Genomic DNA, 27969 nt, shown 5'->3' with positions numbered 1-27969 from the left:
AGACTCTATTCCTGTGAGCATTGTCTTTATTCCATAACAGCTGTCCCTTTGAAAGCTTTAGACAGATAGCAATAAATATATTTGACTCGAAAACATATAGGACATCAAAGATAAGAAGACAATTTATTACATACTATTTTCATCATGTAAGTTCATTCATTTACAAGATAAGATTTAAAATAAAACAAGAAAAAAAATATTTCCTTCCACTTTTATTCTATAGTAAAAAGTTAAGAATTTCTGACTGCTTTCCATATAATGGAAAACTATGGTAAACTCTCAATCTTTCGGTGAAACGAGCGTATCTTGACAGCTGATGCACCTATTTGTTGCTTAAGATACAACAGGAAGCACTTCATTGCAACTTATTTGGTAAAATAAAGAACAGTGAAGTCTTTTTTTTTTTTTATGGACAGTGTTTATCTTCAATCACACGCTTCAGAAGTATCTAGGATTGTTCCACTGTAGCCTGATCCTTGGCAGTCAGGACAAGCTCTGTAAGGGCTGAAAAGCTTTTTATGTTGCTTGTATCCAATCCCATCTTCCGTATCTAGAAAGACAAGAGAAACGTTGATTTTATTTACAACAAAAGTTTATGGATTGTTCTCCTTAAAACAATTAGTAAAGCATATGTTTTGTCCTGCATTGATGAGCAAAGAAATATAACTGCATGTAGTGCACACTACAAAAAAAAAGCTGTATCCAGCTTTGCTCAGTTAAGTCTTTCCATTCAACAGAGCGTCTCACAGTAAAATAATTAACCATCTTCTAGGCAACTTTTAAGCTAAGTCAGTTGGAAGTTGTTTCCAATGAAACAGTCAGAAAGAGAACCTTGGCTGTAACTATGCATTTAATGCATTCATTTCAAATGAAATTTTGCCCAGAATCCTCATTTGGGGTTTGAGGAAAGATTTAAGGCAAACATGGATACACCCAACAACAGCCAACAGCACAGAAACAAGAGCATTTCAATAAGCTGCAAGAGCCCATTGTTCTAGCCTTGAATTTCCTGTGGGATGAGGACAACAACAGAGAGTTTGCTACAAGTCATTTCTTACCTAGGGAATCTCTTGATTTGGCAGTTAGAAAAATACAACCATGAGAAAAACAAAAGTACACTGAAATCTAAATGAAACCATAATAAAGTGATCCTGAAAGGTGTTTGCTGCTGGAACTCTTGGTAATGTCCACCTGTACCAAATCAGCTCCTAAATGATTATGAATAATCTATCCCAGTTTAACTTAAATTCACATTATGTTAATGCACATCATTGGATAGGAATAGAAGAACAAACCCAACTCAAGCTCCGAGTTAAAAACTGCCAAATAGTATTTCCTGCTAGTAAATAAGATTTCCATGCTTCCACCCAAATCTTCCTCCTTTGTGGTAAGCCTCAGAAATAAGAGATTCATCTCCTTACACACAGGAAGAATTTACCTACCTGTTTTACTGTACAGACAGCATCTGCTCATAACCAAGACTGGTAACAAGTGCTTGGTAACTAATGACATGGATGTGCAATTAGTAGTCTACTTTTTTCTGAAACCTACACATGGAAATAATGACTACTAATCAGCATGCTTATACAATTTGATTAAGCTACTACACCCATTTCCTGGAATATTTTGTTCTTTTACTTGTTTCTACTTTGTTGTTTTAGTTTTTGTATTCAGCATCAAAAGGAACTTACTGTTACATAGCACAACAAGAAAGAAATCTGACCCCTTCCAAGCTCTTGGGAATAAACCTTTGATTATGCAGTGAGTGAAGGCAGGAATTACCCAGCAGAAGGCAAACAAAAGCAAGGCCATAAAGAATTTTCCATCAGAGCTAAGAAAATACCCTGTCCTTTGGTCTGTCCACTCAGTATTTCTTTGTGCTTCTGAGTACTAAGCAGTACTTGAATTCTGAATAGTGAGAAATACCTTTTTCACTTGTATACAAAAGCACAGAAAGCACGCATTGCTCAAGGAGATTCTATGATCATTAAGGTTTCAAGTCACCTGAATTACACAGATATAAAAAACAACCAACAAAGCACAAAGTTTTTAAGACCAAAAAAATAAGTTGAGCTCCCATTTTCTCCTGTATCTCACTCCCTTCCCTAATAGCAGTAAGCAAACTTCTCTTTTAACTTACTTGCTCTCCAAAATACTCGACATCTAGGGCCAGCTGCAGTCGGATTTTGTCATCATCACTCATACCTCCATTCGTACCAACAGGATTTGAAGCTGCAGTTTTTCTGGCTTGCTTCAGCCTTTTCAGGCTCTCTTCCATTTTCTTAACAGAATTTAACACATCAGAAACAGTTTCATAATACCTAAATAAAGGAAGATTAATGAGAAAAAAATTACACTTTTACAGAAAAGCCTACTGCATGCACAGCACTGGCCCTCAGAAAAATTATGAGGAATGCTGAGAGGAATGGTTTTGAGAAGAAGCTACTGATATTTCTACCATTAATTACAGAGGCCAACCTAAAGATTACAATTCAGTGTTGAAGCCTCCTTCTCATTTTCCACAGTGCCAGAAGTAGCACGTATCCAATGAAATTATCAGGCAGAACATCCAAACAAAAGCAATTATTACTTTCTTTTTGTACACACTGAAATGGTTGAACTCACAGAAGACAACATCTCACAGCAGTATGAAGTTGAAAGGAAAGTAGACGGACAAACAAATTTCATTAAAGAACTTAATGCAGATGGATATTCACACTCAGAAGTCCTCAAGATGCTAGCCAGGAAACCAGAATGAAGGAAAGCACTGTGTTATGACTGCCTTATAAAGCTGGGAACAATTGGCTTTTCAGCTTTTTAAATTTATTTATTTTTTAAGCACTAAAATTTGCATTATCATTGTATACAATGAAATTGTCAAAGGAAAGTCAAACTCAAATTTCTTGAGAATTTGACCGTGATTTGCTGACATAACATGAGGTTAAGGACTTAAGTAATTTCTGAGACAAAATGCAAGGTTTTAGTTTACTGTTGCATTACTAGAGCGAAACAATTTCCATATGCTCTATCCACAATGTCAGTTTGTATACATCTGAGCAGAGGTCAGGTCTCGAGTTCCCAGCCCTGCTTTTCATCTGTTGAGTACAAAACACTAATAGAAATCTGAACGAATCCACCAGGTCAAAAAGGGGACATATTCCCATTATCTTCACAGCTGTGTTAACTTGTAGTGTGTTTTCTCTTTTCTCCTGTGCCCATTCAACTGACAATGAAGTTTTTAAATAGTACAAAGAATGTTGTGCATGGCTCTCTTACTTTTGTGTGCTTTCAGAGAGGGCGCCTTCCAACCACTGATGAATCATGGGCTGTTTCAATATATCTCTGTATTCATTCTGTAGTCTGTAGAAGGGCTTAAGAGCACTGTCAACATAAGGTGAAGCTTTAGTTGGCACTTCCTGGGAGAAGGCAGGGAAACAAGGTGGAAAAAAGAATCTGTATTTATTTACTGAACACATGGACACCATTTATAGCACATATGTGAAATGCTGAGCCTGCATGTAAACCAATAAATAGATTATTCACAAATAATCAATAAAGAGATCTTCATACACATGGAACAAACCTTGACCAAATCATTCAGCAGCTTTATACTATGTAAAATGCTATGAAACAAGGTCCAAAATGACCAAAGCTTTTGGAGAGATGCATGCGCCAGCCACCCCTATTATTGCCCACTTGCTGCTCATGCTGACTTCAGAAAGTTGAACACGCTCTGTATACACAACAGCCTACCTCATCTTCATTAAAATAGCTGCTATTTCATATCATACTTCACTAAACTGAAACCACTGCTCCTTCTATTCTTATACCACCCCACCCCCTCACTGTGTTTTTCAGAAGAAAGCTTTTGGGATAGCTCTAATATCCCTTCTCTACTTTCTTCTGAGATGGTCTTGGAAGCAGACTGCTTCATCTCTCCAGGGGTGATCCATGCAATAGCTTGGACAGACCTCCTGCATTGCAGGGGAACAGATCATACCCAGGGTACACAATCTCTGACATCTGAAATACCTGTTACTTAAACTTTCTTATACTGCCATTTTTTTTTTTTTATATGAGACTAAACCAGCTACCATAACAACTGTGCGAATTGGCAAGGACAAGGCACAGCAACAAAACAGGCTAAGGTCTGAACATGGTTTTGGAACCATATTTATTAATTACTTTTTCTTGTTTTTTTTCACCAAAACATTTTATTTTTTTTTTAACCATTCTTATCTTGTTCCTTCTGTGTGTGGCATTCCTGAATGAAATCTAGGAAGCTAGCTCACCACGAAAAAAATTCTTGACATAGCACGTTGAAGTGTCACTCCCTGCTGTGATCAACCCATCTTCCAAAAACAGAAAAACAAACAAACAAAAAAAAAACAAACCCTACCAGCCTGCCACCCAACAGCAGCACATCTTACAATACATGCTATGAGATGAGGGAAATCAATTTATTCTTATTAACCATTCTGGTTTTGTACAACAGTTTTGTCTTGCCCTTCCTTCCGTCTCAACCTGTGCTCTCATCATTGTTACCCTACCTAAAATTTTGAAAATACAATTCTTTCTTTTCAAAGAGGTAAACAGTAATGACTAAGTCATCTCAGTATTTAATATGTTTCTTGACTCTCAAGCAGGTATGAACAGCCCTGAAATCGTAAATGTACTGCCCAGTTAAGATTCTTAGTACAGGCCCTTCTGAGATTTATTTTTTCTTCTGCAACCAGCACTAACCTTATTGGTTCTCCTATATAATCTTGGAATTTCCAGTGCACTCTTCAGGTAAGTGAAAGAGGACTCACTCAGATCCTGGATAATTCTGTTATTCAAGGTAGGCATGCAGGCTGATAAAGAAGTCTTTGAGTCTTCCAAGGCTTCTATTCAAGTAAAAAAGCTGAAGTTTAGACTGAGCTACCCTGCCCAATCACATTACAAATTATGTGAATCCAGCATCATCCCAATCTCATTCCCTGTCCTAGATGGCTGCTGGTGCTGAATACAGGATGCTTGCTAAATAAATACACACCAACCATTTATAAAGTATCTCCACGAATGTGAACCATTTCATGTCAACCATTTCTCAGCCAGAAAAAACAGATACAGGGAAGACAATTAAAAAAGGGTAACTTGATATTCTCCAGGTTCACTTTTTTTCTCTTCTCAGTATTATCGATGCAGCAGGGGGCTTGAATCAAAAGGCTCAAACCTACCAAAGAAACTGAGGCTGTGAAATTCTCTCTCACAGTACCTCAATTCCCCATGGACTGACTGAAAAACGCTTGACACAAAGCTGTGATTGACAAAAGATCATCTACTGAGTTGGGGATTTACACAAGCAGCTACCACTCTTATGGACTTAGACATCTATCCATTTACCCGTAATCTTGATTTAGATTTAAGTGGGTCCCTCTCTTCCTGTAGAAGCATCCTAATTATTGGACAAGTTACTTCCCCAAAAAAGCACTTCGGACTCACTGAATTTTAATCAAATGTTTTCTAGACTTCAAGGTAGTTGCTCTTTCACAAAATGGTTAACATTGGAAGCAGGCATCATTAGGCAATAAAACATGAGTGATTTCAAGTTTCTCACTTAAATTATAAAAAACTTCACATAAAAGCTGATTTTGTTTGGTTAGTAGAGGGACTTGGGAGAATGGGGAAAGAGACTGAATTCAGCCTCTCAGGTTTACCTGCAATACAAGACATGTTCTTGAAGCCAATCATTTCAAGTTTTGGTTTAACCATTTCTATGATGTCAGGAATCTAAACAAACAAACAAACAAACAAACAAACAAGAGTCCTGTTATAAATATATTTAAATGGCTCTTCTACATTCTGCAAGTTACAAGTGCTTTAAAAGACACCTTCGGTCTTTTCTGAATTTTTAATTGTGTTTATCGAAACCTAATATCAGGAAAATACAATATTAATTGGATTTAAGGTCTATCATTCAATTTTCTACCTTACAGTTATCCTCAGGGAAATAACTTATAATTAACAAAATAGTACCAACCCAGAGGCAACTTCACAAGATACAGGAATTCCAGCCTCATTGGCTGAAAAACATGAAAGAGTCCCCACTGAAAGCAAATAAATACCATACAGCTCTTTCAAAGATTCTGGTTCATTAGTAAAACATGATGATAGAACAATAATCTTGATTATAAAACCTTTTTGAGGCTGAAAGATTAAAAACAGTAAATATATAAAAGAGAATAACATTAAAGCTGAATACTGTACCACACTTTGAGACATCAGAGAGATTACTAGCAAAAGTAGATCTGTGGACAGTTGCATTTTACAGTGGAAGTGAGTAGAAACAACATGCTCTAGTGGTAAAGTCCAGCAGCTACTGATTAAAAGTTTAAATACCTGAAGTGGTTTCTCTGTAATTTGCCACTTAAACTACACAGAGAATAGACCCTGTATTTCAGGTAGTATTTTTTCCTATCAAACTACTCCAGTTTTAGAATTAAAAAAATATTTAAACAAATGCGTTGTGGTTTTTTGGTAATAATGTCATTAACAAAACGCCAAATAGTACTGGCACACAGACTGACAAAGACTTCTGTAAGTAAAGTCTCAAGCACAAACCTGTTCCTGGAGTTTGTCCAGATCTGCAGCAATATACACCAGCTGAGTACTGGATATAGAAGGCAAAGGCTGACTTTCTGGAGAAGACCCATTCCCTTGGTCCTCGTTAGGGTTGAGGCTTATGGAAGATTCCTTTCTGCCAGCTGGCACTGATTTTTTGCTTTCCTTTGCATTCTCACTGGAAATGGGCCTTACAGAAACCTGAAACATCAAACTGAGATGTGAGTCCTAGCAATAGCAAAAGCAGTTAAAGTTGTATATACAGAAACAGCATAAAGTTTTCCTAAGATTTTGGCATTAGAATGTAACACTTGCAAGGGATACTGACATTACTAAATTGCATTAAAAGCAGTATTTTTAAGACAGTTTTTGGTGCACAAAATAGCTCAGTAATTTAGAGCTCTTATTACTATGCCACAGGACAATACCATCCTGGAGTAATTACCACCTGTGTGGTGTTCAAATAAACAGAATGTGCTAGATCAAAAATTTGATTATTATTTGCTTTGCAGAAATAGACTATTTTCATATGCCAGAACACAAAACCAGCTGTGGATTGTGCCAATTAACTTTCCATTGCAGAGACAACCAACTGCAGAAACAATAGATTGTTTCAGTCTTTCAGTCAACCTGTCCTACTACAACACTACAAGGAGCAACGCTCAGAGATCTGTGTACAAGAGTTTTGAGCACCTTCTACGCCAACAGTCACCAAATAGAGCAGTTTGGGTCTCCCCCTTCCTCCCCTTCTATCGTGCTTGCAACAAGGCTACTCAATGTCTTTTTTTGGTCTCAGAAAACATGACTCACTGCTGTCAATCATCTCCTTTCTCCCACCTCCTCAAGCCCTCAGCTGTAAATCACACGCCTCACTCAGCAGCTGTTCTAATGAGCACTTTTAGTAAGACAATTTAGCTGAGAGAACTGTGCTATTCAGTCTCCAGAGAAAGATAAAGGGAGATCTTACTGCTGTCGTCAGCTACCTAAGTGGAATGTATAGAGAAGGTAGAATCAGACTTTGCCTTGAGATACAGTGACAGTAAGAGACAATGGATATGAAGTACAACAAAGGGATTTATATCAAAAGGAAAAAGATATTTAATTACCAGGGTGGTCAATCATTGTAAAAGGGTTCCCCAAGAGACTGAAATTTTTGCCTTTGGATATTCAAAATTCAACCTGAAAAGGTCTTTCATAACCTTATCTAAACTGGCCCTGTTTCAAGCAGGAATTTGGATCATCGACCTCTAGACCTCCTTTTCAACCCAAATTATTCTATCATGCTGTCATTCTGTGACACAAGAAAGGGGGAGAGAGAAACTTGTATGGCTAAGAATGGGGCAAAGCACAAGATCCACTGCTTAGAAGCGTGAATTACGATGTTGAGTCAGTTGACCATGGAGCAGCTGATTTGTATTAACTCAACACCTGATTTTTTTGCAAGGTTAGTTTTCCCCTGGCTCAGTTTCACAATCTAGTTCACAGTATCAATATGAAAACATATTGATACCAACTGTACGAAACACAAGATTATGGCTACTTCTGTCCGTGGAAGAAGCAGCCTTAAACACAGTACAATCTTGGCAAGCATCACGCAATAATACTTGAGCAATACTGGTATTTGTGCCCAATGATATGTTTTGCAGTGATACTTTATATAAAACAAACTCATGAACTGGTTGAGTGATCTTCTTCAGCATTTTTAAGTTCAGAAGAATAGTAATTAGAAACAAGTTACACGTTTTGTTTCAAGAGGTCTCTTACTGATGGACATAACTAATCACCAAAACCCTAAGTACATAGTTTTCTTACCTCACTAATGAACACGGAGTAACGTGCCAAAATTTGCAGACTAAGTTTCCACAGACGGTGTGCTAACAGTGGTAAAAACATTTGATCTGACCAGCACTTCAGAAGACTCGTCCAGACCATGTGAGTGGCCAAAAGGCAATATGAGCTGCCCTCTGAAAACAATCAGGCAACAAAGGTCAAGTTCCTAAGCACACTGTGAAAGACGGAACATCACTGATGTTAATAATTGCAGTATCTGAGATTTAAAAAGAAGTCTTCAATATTTATTGAAAACACAGTAGGAATATCCATATTTAAACCAAATACTTATAAAGCAGTTCATGCACTAATATTATATGGCATAAAGCTAAGGAATGTGTCTGCAAGATTCAGATAAATGCCTTGAAATTGTAGGATTTATGCGTTTCATCACCATTATTTTTTCCTCCTTGCTCTTCAGTTCTATAACTTAAAAGTCAGAAGTAAAAATACACATGCACAAGTTACTCTTAGCGACCTCCTTCACAGGCATTTGTTACTTCAGTTACTGGAGTACCTTTTCTAATTAGAGTGTACTTCTAACAAATACACCAGATTTGTCCTTCCACTGTAATCCTTCCTATGCTTACCTCCTCATCTGCTCATAGATCAACGTACGTTTTTGGAGCAGACACCAACACAAACGAACTATAGCAACCCTGAATGCTGCCAATAGATAGGGCTATGTAGCAGGGAAGATGTCTATAAAAATAAAGAAAAGTTTTCCCAGATAACACAGCATTGTTTTTTGGTTGTCACTTACAGGATGCCAATACTTCCTTCTTGCACTGAGGGGACAGTTCCACAAATATGTTAATTGTTGCTGGTAAAAAGGGGTTTCTAGCAAGCGATCACTGAACAGTAATTTTATATTGCCTTCCCTACAAAAATGTATTCCACTGTTTAATGAGTTCATAAGAAAACAGAAAGCTCATGTGAACCCTCAGGATGCCCATTAGTAAATAATAATAAACAGATAATAACCACTGCTACTTAAAACGGTGTTTCCTTCTTAATAGGGAAATAATTAATTTTTGCAATTAAAGTTTACCTGGTGCTTCCTCTAGTGAATCTGAAAGCGATGCTTCAAAGGCCCCTGCTATTTCTCTAAATCTGAAAAATAGAAGTTTTGAATGTTATAAATCAATGATTGCTTAAATTGATGCCTAAATGCTTTTCAATGTTCAGTATCTATGCTATCAGTGCACATACACTAAAAGATCTTGTTTGTTTTTTTTTTTAATCCTGCAAAGACAATGTTTGACATTTTACAGGCAGATATGAAACTTATACGTTGGGAAATTATGAAAATCACAATTACAAGCATTATCAAAGCCATAGCTCAGTGTCAAGTCCTTAGATTTTATTAGAAATGGTTTTGTTGCTGCTTTTTATTTCCTCTAATCGGTACTGTTTTCACACTGTAAGTGAATACATTGTTTCATACTTGCTTTAGCTGACCTTCAAGCATGCTATGTGACAGTGGGAGCCTTTAGCTTTCTACATGTTTGTTAATGAACAGTGGCATAAGGTTCTGCAAACAATTCTGCACCTGAAAGATCAATAGTTCCTCACAGGATGCCCTGACACCCCCTATCCCACCTTTAAAAAAAATTGATGAAACCAATGAAACCAATGAAATGAAACAAACAAAAAATATAAAAATGTAAAATTCCACCCCTTCATTTTTTGAGGTGTAACAGCAAAATTAATATTAAAACATTACAATACTTATTCACATTTAAAGAAGTATTAGGTAAATACTCTCGTTGTGCAGGAGTTGTAGAAATGTATCCTTTCACCAAGTTCTTACTTCTAATGCTGAAATAAAACTGTATTTTACAGTCCTCCATAATAAGTTTTTGTCATTTTTCCTTTTTTGCTTTTATGTGCAGAGTAATCCGTACACCTACCAAGGTTACCAATTACGAACCTGCAAGGCTCATCTTAAAACCTCTCAACTGTAATTTCCAGATCAGAGCAGGGACCCACCTAGCTTTTCTTGTTCAAACTACTAATGGACTAGATGCGTGCTTACAGTATTGTAAGTAGCGATCTGTGATTGACACACCAGGGGTTGGATTAAAAAGCAAGTGATGTGACTTATGTTTTTCAATTGCTACCAAGACATAGCACGTATTTTAGAAATATTTGTGAAATGGTTTCAAACCCTCATTCCTGCCTGTACAACACCTTCATTGAGAAAGGAGTGTCTTCAGGTCTTACGGTGAAGAGTATTAGAGAATCAAATCAGATTTTTAAGAATTATACAAATTTTGCTGAATATTTATTAGATGGGCAAAAAATATCTACCATGTAGGCTCATTACAGTTCCACTATCAGCTGTAATGACATAAATGAAACAGACGGCAAGGAACGGAGTTACTGGGGGTGCTTGTGCCTGCATTGCTACAAAAGAAAAGCATCTACATCCATCTATTCCTTAAAGAATCATTTGTACAGGCTTAAGTGAGGTCTGTTTGTTCTGAGCAATTTCTGCAATTGGAAAAAAACAAAAGAGCAACCTTAACTGTAAATGTCACAATGTAAGATAACACTTCAATAAAAATCCTGTATGATTTGAGGACAGTTACACACTTCAAAGAAAAAGCTTTGCTGCTATACATAATGAATATATGGCATTATTTTCACATTTGTGCACTGAAGAATTCATGGGCAATTCCAAAAGTTGTCAGATGATTCAGGTATAAAGGAATGATAGGGTAAAAGATGAAGCAGCTGCTGTTATCTAACCATTTACTGAAATAGCAAACTATTCAGATTTATAATAATCTAAAAATAAAAATATTTATTTTTCTTTGTATTAGCCAGACCCCAAAGTATCCAATGGGAAAAAAAAATATTTTTGAACAGAGAGAAGATGCTGAAGCTTCACTTCCATCTTATGAGCAGCAGCACCAACGTTTGATCAAGTGGTTACATATTAGAAAAGTTGCACTTTCAAACAAAAGGGCAGATTCAGGGACCTATTAATGATGTCCTTCTGTTGTTAAGAGGTTTATAATTGCTACAGTTCCACAGACCCTTAGAGTCTGCACAGTCAGCACCACTACTGTATTGAGTGCTCCTGCCCCTTCCCTTGGGGCAGCATCAATATTTGTACAGTGAAGTGGTTTGGAGAAATTGATTAGAGTTGAAAGTCAGCCTTTTTTGCCCAAGGTAACAGTACTTCATATTGGCTCACTGCATAGCTGCAGGAACAGTTGTGCAAGCAAAAAAACAGAAGAGGATGTCAGAGGAAGCCAGAACCATCATTTTATAAAAAGCACTGGATCACCAAAACACGAAGACCCTGCCTGCTTCCAGACCCACACTCCTGCCACTGATTTGTATTAGCTCCAGCCCTCACAGGATTCCAGGATTTGGCATTACTGTAGTTTTTTCCTGGATTAAACAAACTGCATAAATATGTCTACGGCTGTACAGTAACTACCATTTATAGAATCATGCTATAAACATAGTCACAAAAGTGATCCACATTAAAAATAAACCTCAATTTCTTCCCTCTTTTTTGAGAATTCTTCCCTTTGCTGCCTCCTCCCTTTTTAAGAAAAAAAGATCTGATCATTTCAGAGATCCAACATGTAGTTTAGCCCCAGCAACAGCTGTGGCGGAACAAATAAATGAGCAGGATACTGAGAAGCAAGGGAAAGAACATCCTGTAACTGGTTTTGCTAGCACAGAAAATGTTATTGAACCCTACTGAAGTACAATGCAAAGACCAGAAGGTATATACAGTCCAAGTACAACACACTGCAGACACTTAATACAGTACTTGGGCTGGCATGTTCAAAACTAAAGGCAGAATATTAAAAACTTACTTAGTATACTGGACTATAAACAAAAGCAATCCACAAAACCAAGTAATCATCCTCGTTGTACGTACAGGAACTAGAAGACATGTGAAACAAAACTGGGGATGGAAACTATTAGCTGCTTCTGCTTTGACTGGATTCACAACTAACATTGCTGCAGTACCCTCAAGGCAACAAACTCTGCTCATGTAACAGTGTATGAAGCTGTCCAGAGACTCTCAGAAGACTTTGGACCAAGAGAGATGACACACAGAACATTTAACAAATAACAGACTTTACCAACAAGCAGCTTTCTTGCCCGGAGGCCTGTTAACCAGCCCTAAAATCAGATGCATAGGCTAGACCTCCTACAAATATGGTTCCTTTCTGTAAAATTTTAGCTTTACTACAATTAAAATGGAGCTTTCTTGGTTCTCTCTGCTCTCTTTCCACAAGATCTTTACAACATAATGCTGCAGGTACATCACACCAGCTGGAAAAGTAAGCTAGAGTTTAAGACATAGCTTCTTACATAAAGAAAATTGCTGGGCCATCTTTGAGAAGACAACCCTGCAAGATCTAGAACTTCAGAACTGTCCTTTGGGACAGAAATTAACAAGTCCGAAGCATAGCTTGATGTGGAAAAGCTAGAAGCTGTCAGCCCTTTATTTTTTTATTTTGTAGAAGAAAATCTTTTTCCCTCACTGTAATTATTCCTCTGGATTTGCACAAACAGTATCACTCAACATACAGTTTAGCTCCAGGGAGAAATGGCACTTGAAAAACAGAACTTGAAACCAGACTTAAGACTTACCTAGGTCTGTTCATAAGCAGCATATGAAAAATTCAGTGTAATGACAGCCAGCTACCCTGCAATATGTACTCTATGATTTTGCTAAAGTGTTGGAAGACGCATAAAGCAATGACTTGGCTCAGTAATTATATTCTCATAGTTTGACTTCTATAATTTTGTTGACAAGGGGAACTTTGTAACATAATGAGGAGACCTGACCATAAGCTGTATCATTTTGCTGTGACAACTCTACTTTTGAAAGAATTGATGACTACAAATGCATACCAACCTTATTTGAAAATAAACAGGCAAATTCCATTTGTTGTTAAAGCTGTGGTAGGACGGATGAGATCGTAATCGTTTCACGCTGGCCTGTGAGCCACACTGTCGTTCAAATTTCCGTACAAAATCCATACTGGTAGTGTACTTCTGCAGAAAGAGAATGAGCATTTTGATCACTTCCAAGGCCCCATTAAGCAATGAAAGTCACAACGGTTTCAATAGATCTCTTGCATTAGACTACAGTCAAGCTCAAGACTCAGAATGGGCTGACACTGCTGCCATCAACTAATCTTGTAAGGCTAAAATCCTGGATTGCTGTGAAACTAAAACCAACGATCTAGTAGGTGTTACTCTATAATAAGAAAAAACAGTACACAGCACCTCTAAGAAGCGTAAAATTGTCTGGAAAACAGAGCTGATCAGACAGATGTATTGGTATTTCTGAGCTGAATCACCGGAGTAGAACAACAATGGCGCACAGTACTGAAGTCAGTCCCAGGAAATTAGAGATAAAGGGATACAACAAATGGAAAGGATCAGGAACGAAATCCAGAAATAGACATCACCAAACACACATGAGAAGGGAAGTATGGTATTTCCTTTCTATTATATAGAAACTGTACTACAGGAATTTCTAGAACCATTTCCCTAACAATATGTATTGCAAATACCAAATATTTGCAGTAAAACTTCAAACAACTGGAAGGGTTTGTTTATTAAGATATTTACAAAGTGTATTAAGCCAGTTGCAAACAAAGAAAAAAATGCATCAATCCCGAAATACACTCTGGGCTTACTCTCAGTAACTTATTAACAGCCTGAAATAAACATAATAAATTAACATATTCAATGCAGAAAGCCACCAAAGCCTTGAGCAAGAAACGAGAGGCAAAATGGTACATGAAAATGTTATTTCACACAAAACAGACTGTATTAACAGTACATAGAAAAAGATTATGTAAATCAAGGAGTAAAAACATAGCTACAGTTAAAATCTGCCTCTGCAATGAAAAAGTTCGACTATGTGCAAATGGCTTCTATACAAAAAAAAAAAAAACGGACACTCCTAACCCCAAAACAGCAGCCATAAAAGAAATCCTACATGTCTCACTGAAATCTCTGCATGTTCAGTAAGCTACCGTCTCAGTGCTTCTGATGGTGTGGTGCTAAGAGCAGCAGCAGGGCTGCAGCAGCAAGACTCTTACCACAACCCATAGGCAAGCAACGTACTCAGATTCTCTGATGAAGCACTAAAACATCCTCAGAAGTCCCTGAGGCGCTGCTTACAGGTTCTGCTCTCAGAAACAACCCTGGGACCACAGGCCAAGCACTGACACGGGCATGCTTTTGTGTTGCTTATCTCAGTACATTTTTGTATTGCATATCTCAGTACATTTGTGACTTTCGTTTCAGTGTACCATTACAGCACGTTTTTCTCGTGATGTGGCAGTTTCAGTGTGGGGAGATGGTATTCTGGAAATTGCACAGGAAATCTTTTAGGTAACTACACCCATCCCAGCGTGGTTTTATCTATAACACAGCGGAACCGTAAGAGCTGTGGGAGTCAAATGCAGGGAGAATGAGACATCAGTGCTCTTTCAGCCTGCTTTCTTAGATAATAAACCCAGTACTCTAAAAGGCAAACAAGCCATTAATGCTCAGCTGCCTTCTATCTCTAGCCATAGATAGAAACAAAACACTCCGAAAAAACCTATCACCTTCAAAACGGAAGGCAACTCAGGCATTTATCTAGTTATTTATAACGTTATATCTAAGAGAGGGAACTAACAGCAAGGCTGCTTCCCATTTCAGCTTCCAGGATTGGATTGTTGACTGCACAGAAGTTATTTAACAGAAACTGTGAGAGTCTGAAACAAAATGCAGCAATTTTTGAATACAGGCATTTAAACTTAACAGTCTCAAATCAATGTTTAGAGATGGGAGTATTATTTTTAAATGCCTGTAAATCCACAAACCTGAGTCAGAAATAAGGACACAATAACCTGAAACAATTTAAAAACTGCAGAAGTAAATAGTTATTTTAACATGTATGCTTAAGACTGTTACCTGATTTTCACAGGATGATTTGAAAAAAATAGTTTTCAATCCTCTCTACATAAAAGCACCTTGTAACAAGTACTACTTTTCAGCATTAAAACTACATACAAATGCAAAATAAGTAAACAAACATGGAGAAAAAGACTTTTCTGCATTTCCATCAACCTACAAAATGGAGCTAGAAGACCACTGTCTAAAGTCTGCGTTGCATTACTTAGATTACCATCAGGACAGCAAACGTTTACAATTTTTTCCCCTTCTTAATTTGTAACTGCTCCTACTCTTTTTTTCCATGGATGTAATAGCTTGGCATTACACTTGGCATTTCAACTTCTTATTGATTTTTACATAAAATACTGTGATTCTGACTCAGACTCGAGATCATTAAGTGGACAAAAGCTGTCTAGAAAGAACTTTGGACTGACTACATGAAGTAACTGAAAGTAATTGGGATTTTTTTTTTTTTAATAAATGTAGCAGCATCACTGGTCAGTATCAGCCTAGCATAAAATAACAGGCTATTAAGAATTAATTTAAAGCACTAAAACCAGCTCTTCTGAAGAGAAAATACATTCTTGTGTAAACCACGCAGCACAGTTCATACTTTGCACTACGCAGGGCATGAGGTGAAACCTGAAGGATGATAGAAGCTTTATGGGAAACTGAGAAGCATTAGGGCAAGTCAGAACCCAGACATTTAATTAAAATGAACGATAAACCTTCCTATACAGAAGTCCCAGTCTTGCCAAAATATTGTTGTCATACTCTCCCACCTTCATATATGTTAAAATTCTACAGCTGAGATAGGCCATCTACTCCTACAGCAAACATTTAAGGCCAAATTCACAAGACTAAACAGCTTCCAGTAACTTCTGCATGAGCCTTCCTGACTGCTGTGGTTTAAGCTGGCAGGCAGCTCAGCACCACACAGCTGTTTGCTTGCTCCCCACAGTGGGATGGGGGAATCAGAAAAAAGGTAAAAATCAGAAAAAAGGTAAAACTCATGGGTTGAGATAAAGACAGTTCAATACAACAGCAAATGAAGTAAAAATATCACGATAATAAACAATAATAAATAAATAAAGTGCTGCACCCCGCTGGCAGGGCAGTGTGAGAACCTGAGAAGTCTTTGGCTTAGCATAAGCACTGCTCTACAACAACTACAAGCATTATTTGCAACCTAAATCCAAAACACAGCACAATGCCAGCTAGCTGGAAGAAAATTAACTCTATCCCAGCCAGAACGAGGGCACTGACAAAGACAAGGAGAGAATGAATGCCTATGAAAAGATCAAGTGTTGTAAGATAGCCTCCTCTTCCCAGCTATGCAAGAACATGAATTTATACAAGAGCAGCAGTGAAAAAGCCTGGAGAACATGGCTCATTCAATTCTTGTGTGTGTCACAAGAATAGCAAATGGAAAAAAGGTTATTACCTCATGAAACACATCTGGATTTCCAGGGTTAAACAGCGATGGCAGTTTTTCTTCTACACCACGTACTATTTCTGGCCACACTGAATTCACTAGGAAATCGTATCCAGGAACAATGTCTGCTTTCTCACTGAAATAAAAGTTTAATTATTCCATGGTTATATTTCACCACCAGGCTTCTATTTGGAGGTAGGGATAACTAGAAAGACATGTACTGCATCAGACAAAATGTAACTACGTTATTTTTATTTTTTTTTTTAATATAGGCATGCTGATTCTCTTTAATTGTTCTCCTTTCAGGTTTCATATCTGATACCATGGTCTCAACGAAATATTTTTTAGAATTCTGCAAGTGTTTTAAAATTTTATCAGCTCCATATTTGCAAGCGTGTCTGGAAAGCAAGTACTTTTCTGCTGAGAACTCCTACTTGTAGGCTTTCAAGACTTAAACAGCTCCAAACTTCGGAGATAACAAATAGAAGTAACGTGACTAATATGATGGCATGAAAGAACTCTGTCTTAATTGTTCCATGTTGCACTTATGCACAATATTATGCTTTGAAGCAAAAGATTAAAGGCTACTCTGATTATGAAAATTTATAAATTGAGAGCAGAAGACACACAAACATTTAATTCCAGTTCAGTACTCAAAAGTCAAAACTTTCTACTTTTAAGATTAGAACTTGGTGAGGGATTAAAAGAACTGAAGTGTTAGTAAAACTCAGAGTAATAACAAGCTCAGCAATGGACAAATAATTAGAAGAGTAATTCTGCAGTCCCTAGGGGATACATCCATAGTTCTGCTAAATACAGCAGTCCATTACACTAACCAGTCTACAAGCAGATAAATGGATACAATTTAGTAGACACAGATTATTTAAACTTTGAAACAGGCAAATTAGCTGCGTAAGGAATTAAGCACTTTTTTTTTTTAAGAAAACAGTGGAAGTAGTATACAAATCAATTAAACTTGTAGTTCCATTAATACAGTGAGTCAAATCTCTGAGGATCTTCCCCACTTTTTGATGTATGCTAACAACCCAGTTACTTTAAAACTTGTTTTTTTTTTCTAATAGTTTTGTTATGCCCTTTTCTTTGGATGAAGCATCTGATCATGTTTCCTTGATTTAAAACCAACAAGGCATCTGGCACATTGTATTGTAAACAATGCTCAATTCTACTACTGAAATACAGGATTCTCTCCTTCCCTTCTCGGAAGGTCTGGGCCCCAACATCAAGAAAATGAAGAAAATGGGTTCACTGTTTTGTAAAACACAGATATGAGGCAGAAATCAAACTTGAATATGAATCTTCAGGAAAGACCAGGTAAGTCATTTATGTACGGTAAGTAACAATGAAAGATATTTCAAAAGTATATATTGCATTTACTGTAACTTTAGTGCAACTGTAAGAAACCCTAAGGTATTCACCTTGAAATAGCTCCCCCTGTAACTTCACGCAAGAGACGGCAGTGGTGAGGAACAAACTCCAATAGTTTGTTGTACATGGCCTGAAGGCCATTAGGATGAGCTTGAACATACTCTTCCACAATCACCTGCCAGGAAGATTTCAATATTAAATGTCAGAAAAGTGAGTATGAAATACCGTAATGTAAAATTCAGAAGTCTACTCACTCAAAACTTCCCATATCATAACCTCAAATATTGCAATATTTGGTAGATTACTTTCCTAGTTTCCAAGCGGAACGTGCCAGCTTAAATTATTGCTTTCCTTAATGCATAACTCTAATCAGCAAGACCAGCCACAAGAATACAAATGAGCCTCTAGCTTTTAGTTGTTAGCCAACGTGCCTGGCTCCCCACCCACTGTACATATCACTATCACGTCAACTAGTCTGTGATGGTAAATGTGTGACTGGCAAAAGCTAATCAAGCCTTAGAATAATGTCCTTTTTTTTTTTTTTTTTAAATGTAGAGTTAGGTTGGTCCACTCCCAAATGCAGGTAAGCCAAGAGCCAAGAATCTTCCATTACAAAGTTAAGCCTTTAAAGCAGCTGGCAAAGTGGTTTCACAGGACAGTACTTCAAGCCCAGGGAAAAGGGATAACCACTGAGAAAAGAGAAGGCAAACTATGTGGGTAATATGGGAAAAGGACAATAGTTTATATTTCTTGTTATTCTATTTTTTGCCTCTCACTACATAAACAAGCAGAATGGTGCAGAAGTGGGGATAGAACGGATAGTGGTAAAATTGAGAGGGCACGACCAGTCCCCACTGCTGTTGCTACAGTATTAGAAAGCACCCAAGGGGGAAGTTTGTTCTTAAGTGGAAAGGTCTGGATCCACCATTCTACTTCTTCTACCATCCAAAAGCCAGCAGCTGTCTTTGTTTTATAAATCTGTATGCACACAAGGTAAAAACAGAAAAAAATTAAATGTTTCCTTTCTTACAGAAGAAAAGGAACATCCTACTGACAATGACATATAGCCCTGCTTTTATGAGACAGACTATTCTTCCACTGGGAAAGGAAAGGTTCCATCTCTTGGCTGCAGAAGGCATTACTGAGTGGAAAAAAAAGGTAATTTCTTTTCCCCATCTTGATTCAGAAGAACAACTCCTTCACCAGAGGTTACACAGACGAACTTTTCACTTGCCTAGGTTGGAAAAACTACATGGAAAACAGCCTCTAAATAAAAATAAGGTATTTAATTATTTTTATTATTATTAAGTTCACTTCTCCATTTATATTAAGAAAGTCACACCAGTGTAAGAAAAGGCAATTGCTATTGCCTAAAGGAACATATTCAACACTTTTAGGAACAATGTTCACATTGCTTTTATGGGTCTTAATAAGAAATGTTGACTCTATACTATGAGTGGTTACATTTTTTGTGGAAGATGAGTAGAGAAAATACATTTTAAATATTCAGGAACTGGAAAAATAAAAGATTGTCTGACATCACACCTCATTTAGAGGTTTATAGAGCAAAGAGAACAGTTAAAAATATCTCCATTTAAAGAGTAACAGCAATAAAATAAAATGTGGACAGCAAAAGGAAGTATGCAGCAATAATGTAACTTGTGACTCAAAGCTGCTGAAAAGTGCTATCTATTTCAGAGGCAATGATGAGAGAAAGGAGATCTGTTCTGCCTTCTATTAACGTACCCCAGGTCAAGCAAGTGGTTATTTGCAATCACCAAGGCAGCTCTCATACTTCATGGCCTTTCCTCCCCACAGACACAACAGTGAAAGCCGTGGACCATTCATCATCGTAATACTGCTGAGAGGTTCATAATGCTAGTTCTTGTTCAACAACTTCACAGACCTGCTGTGGGCCCAGTTTAACCTACTCTGTAAGACCACTGAATTTAATGGTTTTGTGAAACACTCTGACAGCCTAGTGAAAGGCAGGGAAACTGCCTGCAACAGGGCAGTCAGTGTTAGAGCTTATGCTGTAAAAAGGGCACTGATTCACAGCACGGAACAAATATCCCCTGAAATGATACACAGTCAATACCTAAGACAGACATAATTCCCAACACATTGATGAAAAATTTGTTAACATTTATTGCCACCTCCCCTCTTAAAAATGGGGAAAAGTAGGCTTGTTGCTATGGAAACACCACTTCAGCATATCTATTAAAACCATAACAAACTCGTTTTATCAGGTTTGTTTAAACACAGCAAAAAATCAAATCTTAAAATTCATTTTTGTATTTTCACTGAAGCTTCAAACTAGAGCTGCCATGATATAATCATAGATGCTTAAAAATGTTTTTAGTGGCAACTGCAGGTGTGCTGACAGACAAGAAAAACTGGGCACAACTGACTGACTTGCTGACCCATTATTGTGGCAGGTTACTCATTAATCTTTCCTTCTTTTTCAGAAGGATTACATTAACATCAACTACAACAGAAAGAAAAAAAAATAGCATAGATTATTCAGCTAAGGCCAGAGGAAGCAGTAAGAACAAAACAGTACCAGAAGGTACTGCTGATGAAACTTTTTACAGGCACAGCAAAGGCTGCAGTCAAGAAAATTAGCATAAAGTCCTCTAATTTCAGAAAATGTAATCAGTACTCTGCAATTGGTCCAACTCACTGTTGCAAACTGATGTCCTACAAATAAGTTTCTCATGAATTGAGAATTGGCCACCTGACACATTTTTTTTCCACTACAGAACAGCAAACACTTCCCAAACAAATCCTTGTTCTTGCTACTGTCCTGGTACAGCTGGGAACAGCAGATACTGCTTCTACAGAAAAAAAGGAACAGCAGTTAAGAACTATTTGTACTGCTTTTGCCTGGTATTGAGCCAGTAGATGAGAAAGGCACACCTCTGCCCTGATCCAATGCACCCAGCTCCACAGTAAACTGTATTTTACTGCAGCTATGTGCTTGCTTAAGGTTTGCTATTTGGATTTCCCCCCTGACCCAAGCAAAATGTAGACAATGGGATATAACTAAAAACTGGTAACAGGAGAAAGAATTCCTCCACCTTCTTTCTTAAATAGGAACAACAAACTGACACTGTTAGGGGTCAGTTCTCTTTCTCTCTCCACAGAAGCACTCTGAAGCTCCTATCCAAAGCTGGAAAATAACAACAACAAAAAAAAAAAAAACAAACAAAAAACAAGTATTCTTGCAAGTCAGATCATTTTCTCAGGATTCTTGATTTTATCTTACCTCATCTATATAAGGTTTCACAAGTACTTGACCAACTAACGCCTCTGCATCTCTTGTTTTGTCAATTGTTGCATAAGTGCGAAGACAGTGACGTATGATGTCAACATTTGAAGTCTGAAGGCCTTCCAAGAGCAGCCCTTCAAGAGACTGCTGCAATGTAGCTGTTATTCCAGCTATACGCTATGAAGAGAAACAAAATATAGTAGTTTAAAAAAAAATTAAAAGCAAAGCCTTGCCATTAATGCTGAAGTACATTTTTTCCAGAAATACCTCATTTGGCTTTCAAATTTCATTTAAAATGTACACAATTTTTGATAACTGTCAACATTAAATGATCATGAACACAGCTTAATGGGTTACCAAAGTTAAAAGTTATGTAAAAAGGCACTTATTTTCCTCTGTATATTGAAAGAGACATGCTAAGTTATGCAAGGTCTCCTTCATACTGAAGAAACGGGTCAGTAATTGTTCCTTATTCAACTGAACCACTGTGTTTGATAATGCACAAAACCTTTTCAATGTGTTACCAGGGATGACAACTGTGACATTTATTCCTAAGTGTCAGAAACTAAAACTGCGGTGTGTTCCTGGCACAGCTTGACAAGCAACTGCAAACCAAAGACACTGAATTACACTGGTGACAAACGACATGCCATTAGACTCCTTCTGGCTTCTGCCTAACAGTTGCTTCAGTCAACACACATCCTCCTGCCTGCTAACCATATTTCCTGATCTGTAACATCTCTTCCACTATATCCAATTCATTGTCACACTAGCTGCAGATAATACTCCTGGCCCAGGATGGTCCCTTGCAGCTCTGTATTTAAAGCGAGTTCAATGATGCAAGATAATTTAATCATAGTTGAACTACCCATTTAACAAGTCAAATTTTCTCTCTGGCATTTTGCATGCTATATTGCAGCCATCCATCTATAAACTAATTTTTTCAATAACCACAGAATCTGCTCTGAACATGCAAAACCAGTAACCCAATTGCTGACTAGTCATGGAAACCCAATTGCATGACTAGTCAGCTGTCATGATCTCATGACAGCTACGACATCAGTGCGTTATCAAATTTTTCATCACAAATTCAAAGCATAGCACCATATGGGCTACTGTGAAGAAAATGAACTCTGCTCCAGCCAAAACCAGTACAGCAACAATAGGTACAAAACAGAAGTCCTGGTAAGTATTGTAAAGCCAGCCACACAACAAAGGAACAAAGGTCCTCCCACCATAAATACTACTCTGCTGCTCACATTTACCCCTGTTGTTAATTTGGTTGCCAGAATAGTCTTGTGAACAGTCCATGAATCAACACAGTATCCTTAAAGCCTTGAGATAAAACAAGTTTGTATCACCAACAGGCATTTATACATAGTGAAAAACTATGAAGCATCTCATTAGCTCAAAAGCCATTAAGGATGACAGCTTTCATGCTCATCTGCTTAAAACATTACCCCATTTCCATATGACATACTTTTTAAGCACTACTTTTCATTCCCTCTCTCCAGTGAATGGTTAGGGAAAAAAGGCAAAAAAATAAACAAACACCAAGTCATCTTTTACATTTGACAGCTATTAAAAACGGGCTATCAGGGACACTAGCCTACTAGCACAGATACCAAGAATTAGGCACTAAATATCAATAAAAGACAAGCTTCAATTTATTCCAGTCAACCACTTCTAAGACATTCCACTTGTATTTTGATCTGTACACTGCCGTTAACAAAACCAACATAAATCTCCGGAACTAGGCCTCGCTATCAGTATGCAGACAAACTGCAAGACATAATAGACTAACAAAAGCATTTGTTATGTTTTTTTTACTACCATTTCAAATAATTTACCCTAAAGACGTTAGTAAGCAAAGCATAAACACTCAGAAGAAATAACACTTCCATTCTACTGATAAAACAGCCTCTTGAAAGTCATTTCTCCTGTAAATCAATTCAGTAGAACTCTGTGGAAAAAGAAATTTGTCTTTCTATTTAGATATTTTTGCTTGATCCTACCAGTGTTAAGCTGGCTGTAATACAATACCTACTGGTCTCACTTTGTCCAAAAGGGGCATTCCTTTGCTTTGTACTGCATGAAATTGTAGTTGATTAAATTCTGTGGCAATTCTCTCTAAAACCTGTCCAGTTACGAGTGGGCTGGAAGAGAGATAATGAGAACAGTTAGATCCTTGCAAATATACTCACTTTCAGTTGCAATAGATAGATAACGTTTTCCCCCAATTTTTGTTGTTTAATACAAACACTTGGAATTCAGATAGGTACTACTGCAGTCACACAATAATAATCTGGAACAGACTACAAAATTAGAGTTGTTTTGAATCTACTATGATACGAAATGAGTGAAGCAGAAGCTGAGGAACAAGACATCCGGCACCAGCACTATGAAGCATTGCTTTCTACATGAAATGCTGCTTATTGTCACAGAAAAGTCGGTCTTAACAGAACTCAAGAAACTGCATTAAGTGCTCTTCACGATCCAGATTTGTTTATTTCCCCTTTCCATCATAAAATAAAACTAAACACAGCTATCTCTAGAGAAGCAGTCCTATGCTTCTCAGGTCTGTATGGTCCCAAAACTTGGCCTAAATTTTGAGTCACGTACATACAACCTTACTTCCAAACATGATTCTGCAAAGTCTCTCACCGTGACAGAAAATATTTGCATGTGCTTCGTCACTCTAGGTGTGAACTGATTTGTCTGTTCACTTCCCCCCACTCACTACCATGTGATCCAGTGTACAGAGTAGAAGAGCCCCAGATCATGTCTCACATTTAAACAAGCTTACGAAATTGTCATTTTCCTCCACCTTTAAGTTGCACTTGCATCCCAGTTAACTATTCCATGTGCCTGGCTGGTACACTGGTACCAAAACTAGCCAAGATACTTCTTCCCTCTCTCAAAGGTAGAGGGAGAGGATGTTTTCCATTAAGCTGTTGAAAATCAAAACTCAGCAGTCTGACTGGAATTTGTCACAGTCCTGTCTTTTCAGAACTTTTCAGAAGTATTACTTGTGTGGCTTGCCTGCCTTAGACTATTATTGCAGCAGTCCTTTCAGTTATACATAAGAAGCGAAAGCAAGAAAAGCTATTCCACATTTTACTTCCAAACAATATTGAAAAAGACGTGCATTTGCAGGACTAGAGGACTAGAGAGCAGTTTGGACATGACAGGATTAGAGACTTCCTAGGAAAAAAAATACAAATTGATGCACACTTCAGCACTACGAGTAATTCAGAATGACAAATTTACAGAGGACTAAAGTTGAAAAAATACTAAAATAAATCACATATTCTATCAGAGTTAAATGTCTGAAGATATATCCTAATGTTTGCAAGTTTATCTCCAATATCATGAAATTAAATTAGTCCCACTGATATTAAAAAGAAAGTGTTTACTTGGTTGTTTTTTTTTGTTTTGTTTGTTTTTACCTGTTTCCCTCTAAAGAGGACAATTCATTAGTGCCTTGGGAATGTAGAATTTTCTCAATTTTCTCAACTGACTGAATAACATGAATAAGTCTCAGGACACACATCTGTAATTAAAGAAAGATTTTTTATGTCTGACCCCAATCCCATTACATTATATAACAACCCTGAAAATCTTTTGGACTTTTTTTTTGGGTGTAATTTTTTCTTCCTGTTCCAAGTTCTCTCCCTCCACCTTAATTTTTGAATCATGTCTCAGTTAAAGTATTGCTCACATAAGCCTATGAAACCCCTGAATTTTTCCAAGCTAAGCAAAACCACAAATATTAATTTTCCTGCATACAAAATTTAAATAGCCAGATGTTTATATTTGCAATATACAAGTTTATATAATACTACAAGCAGAAATAAGAACAATTGTAACTAAAAAAAAAGCCAACTGAACATAAATGTTTTTGGAAAATAAAGTAAAAAAAAAAAAAAGTGAGAAAAAGACTTGTATCATTAAGACTGTAAAAATGAAGTCAGTCAACCAAACCCTCGTATTTTTAGAAGTGCAAAATTCTGTGGAATATGCATCTGGACAGCATAGAACTTTTTAAACTCTATTTTACTGGGGTTAATGTCAAAACCAGAATTCGACCCAGTGAAGATCTTTTCAAGGTAATAATTTGTTGTACCTTTTTTCTTCTAATATCTTCTTGTTTAGACAGCCGGTCATCCACCGCCCGAATTCCTTCACTGACACATGATTTAAGACTCTGTGAAAGAGAAAGTCGGTATGAAAAGCTGGATTCCCACTATGAAGAACATGTTTTAAAAAACAAAAATCTAAATTCTAAATTCCTGAAACAGGAGACATCAATAAGAATATAGGACAAATAAAAGTTATACTATGTCAACTACTCTCAAAAAGAAAAAGACAGAAATAAGACTAAGTAACTTAAGTATAATCTTAGTATAACCTGCTCCTAAAGTACTGCCACGACAGCTATCATTATTTCAAGCAAAGTGTTTTCTCCACAACTTATAGAGTACAACCCACCTTTCACCCAGAACAAAGTTATAAAACCAGTATGATTTTATGTCTTCAAACTGAAGTTAAAAGTCAGATTTAAGTAGCAATTTCTATACAATAAATAGCTCTCTAGGTGAACCTATTTCATGTTATATATGTGAACCTATTCTTTAGACATCAAGGCTAAGATATTTGATGGAACATTCATGCAACAAATATCCACTTGAATCAGCTGCCAAGATGATGGAAATTTGCCCTTCACTAAATGCTAAGTCACGGTGAGACTTATTAAGAACAAGAATTAGACTGACTTGAAGTGGGTGATCTTTCATGGTTCAACCAGAGGGCCAAGGAAAAAGTCTCCAGTGGGACTGCCTTTAATCTGACTTATTTACTCCCATCTCCAAGTTACTCAGATATTAAAATAATTACAATATCTGCATAGAGTTATCTTGCAAGAGTCCATTTGTTGATCACACTTAAAACTTGATCTTTACCTCTGGATCGAGAAGCACTACAAAAAACATAAGCCTACTACAACTGCTAGAAAACAATGCCTCTCATGTTACCTAGGAATAGAATTTTTAGAGAGAAAACAATTGTAATTATTAGCATAAGTAAAATGTTTATATATTATATGAAAGTGAATTAAAGATTACCAAGCCGTGTATAATGACTGTTTTGAGCATACCATAACTTCTTCCCTTAACTGTCCCAAAGGTACAGAAAGCTGGTTAAGGGCCTTGTCCATGCCAACCTAGAGAAATTACAACAAAAAAGATTGTAACTCTTTTGGTAAATTCATATGTAAATTACTGACAAAGTCTATCATTTTAAAGATACTTAAAGAGAACCGCGATGAGACATCTCCTGTTATGGCCTCCAATTTTAAGTGCAATGCATAAATATGTTACTTCCAACTTGGGCGTAAAGGTATCAGACCGTTTTTGGCATATAAAGCCAACAATGAAAGAAAACCTTAATTTATGTTTTTTTTTTTCCCCTTTCTAGAGAAGATAAACTTTGAGCCTGTATAATGTTATAAATTGGAATAAAAGAGCAGGAGACACAGTGGACAACAAATTTTTTATATGAAAGCGATTAAAATTCTCAGCAAAGTGGGCTGGATTTTCTAAGAATACACAGCTATATAGTAAGTTTGAAGAGTCCTAAAGAATCTCTACAAATGGCTTTATTTGCATCTTTGCTATTAATATTTTAATAACTTATTCCCTTTAATTTTTACAAGTGTTAGCAGATAAAAACAAGAAGTGTCTGCCTTGAATCTATCTTCCTAATGAATTATTTTTAGGATTTTTAGATGTATTTAATACATCTAAAACATTTATTATGGGCCAACAGCAATTCTGTATTGCTGGTGAATTCTGCAGGAATGGTCTTTCAGTTTCTCTCAATGTAAGGGGTCAGAGTTTAAGCCTTCTTAAACCTAACAAAACCAAAAGAGAAGCCATGTACTTCTCATATGAAAAATAAAAATCACAGTAAGATGTATTAAGCCTGAGCCTGACAGTACCACTTTGTAACACTTACTAGATTTGTTGAGAGATTAACAAAATCTGCATAGTCCTTATTTATGAGCTCCACCATGGCCGTTTTCAGGAGTTTGTAATAGAGCTCCAGATCCTCTCTGAGCTCCTCCAGCTGCACACGTTTCCTGCACTCCGACACGAAGTGATCAACGTCAAAATCCGGCTGGAAAGCAAACAGGAAAGGGAGACGGATGTAAGCAAAAACTTTATGCACACACAGAGCGCTCCAAATTCAGCGTGCCATACAGAAGAGCTGACCCCACCGCACACCCCCCTCACCCCACGGGAGCCCCCTCGCTGCCCCCGGCCACCTTCATGAACTCATCCTTGTCGAAGCAGAGGTTGTCGGGGCCCCGCGGCAGGTTCATCTTCTTCGCCTCCATGACGGGCAGCGGCTCCCGGCTGCAGCCGGGCTGCCAGGCCCAGGAGCCGCCGCTGCCAGCGCGACACCTCCACCCCCCCGCGGCCCGGACGGGGCGGGCCGGGGCGTG

The 27969-nt window shown here is 37.3% G+C and overlaps 1 protein-coding gene across 3 annotated transcripts; it reads right to left on the bottom strand.

Annotated features, from left to right (window-relative positions):
- Window positions 1-8: 8 nt before the first annotated feature.
- On the bottom strand, window positions 9-27969 carry COG2 (component of oligomeric golgi complex 2). Of its 3 annotated transcripts, XM_027454182.3 has the most exons (18): window positions 27790-27969; window positions 27480-27641; window positions 26620-26685; window positions 25591-25671; window positions 24914-25017; window positions 23512-23620; window positions 21462-21641; window positions 18244-18368; window positions 16817-16943; window positions 13331-13470; window positions 9485-9546; window positions 8416-8567; window positions 6604-6804; window positions 5700-5772; window positions 4744-4886; window positions 3277-3416; window positions 2141-2321; window positions 9-550 (listed from the first exon to the last, which is right to left on the bottom strand). In XM_027454182.3, exons 1-18 carry the CDS (start codon window positions 27859-27861, stop codon window positions 449-451), a joined length of 2220 nt encoding a protein of 739 aa, XP_027309983.1. In that variant the 5' UTR covers window positions 27862-27969; the 3' UTR covers window positions 9-448. The 3 variants fall into 3 exon arrangements, with proteins under 3 accessions (XP_027309983.1, XP_038032628.1, XP_027309984.1); XM_038176700.2 differs by lacking the exon at window positions 27790-27969 and having other exon boundaries at window positions 24914-25019; window positions 25592-25671; window positions 27480-27554; XM_027454183.3 differs by lacking the exons at window positions 27480-27641; window positions 27790-27969 and having other exon boundaries at window positions 26588-26673.

Source organism: Anas platyrhynchos, chromosome 3 (assembly GCF_047663525.1).
Source record: "Anas platyrhynchos isolate ZD024472 breed Pekin duck chromosome 3, IASCAAS_PekinDuck_T2T, whole genome shotgun sequence".
Classification (NCBI taxonomy): Eukaryota; Metazoa; Chordata; class Aves; order Anseriformes; family Anatidae; genus Anas; species Anas platyrhynchos.
Note: the sequence above shows the minus strand (reverse complement) of the source record. Positions and strands in the feature narration are given on the sequence as shown.

What these genes read in the sequence shown, in the direction of transcription:
- COG2 (XM_027454182.3), bottom strand. Translation starts at nt 27,861, where the DNA reads ATGGAGGCGAAGAAGATGAACCTGCCGCGGGGCCCCGACAACCTCTGC. An exon ending in ACAAGGATGAGTTCATGAAG is followed by an intron (nt 27,642 to 27,789) that starts GTGGCCGGGGGC and finishes TTTGCTTTCCAG; the next exon opens with CCGGATTTTGACGTTGATCA. An exon ending in TATATAGGAGAACCAATAAG is followed by an intron (nt 3,417 to 4,743) that starts GTTAGTGCTGGT and finishes GCCTTCTCCCAG; the next exon opens with GAAGTGCCAACTAAAGCTTC.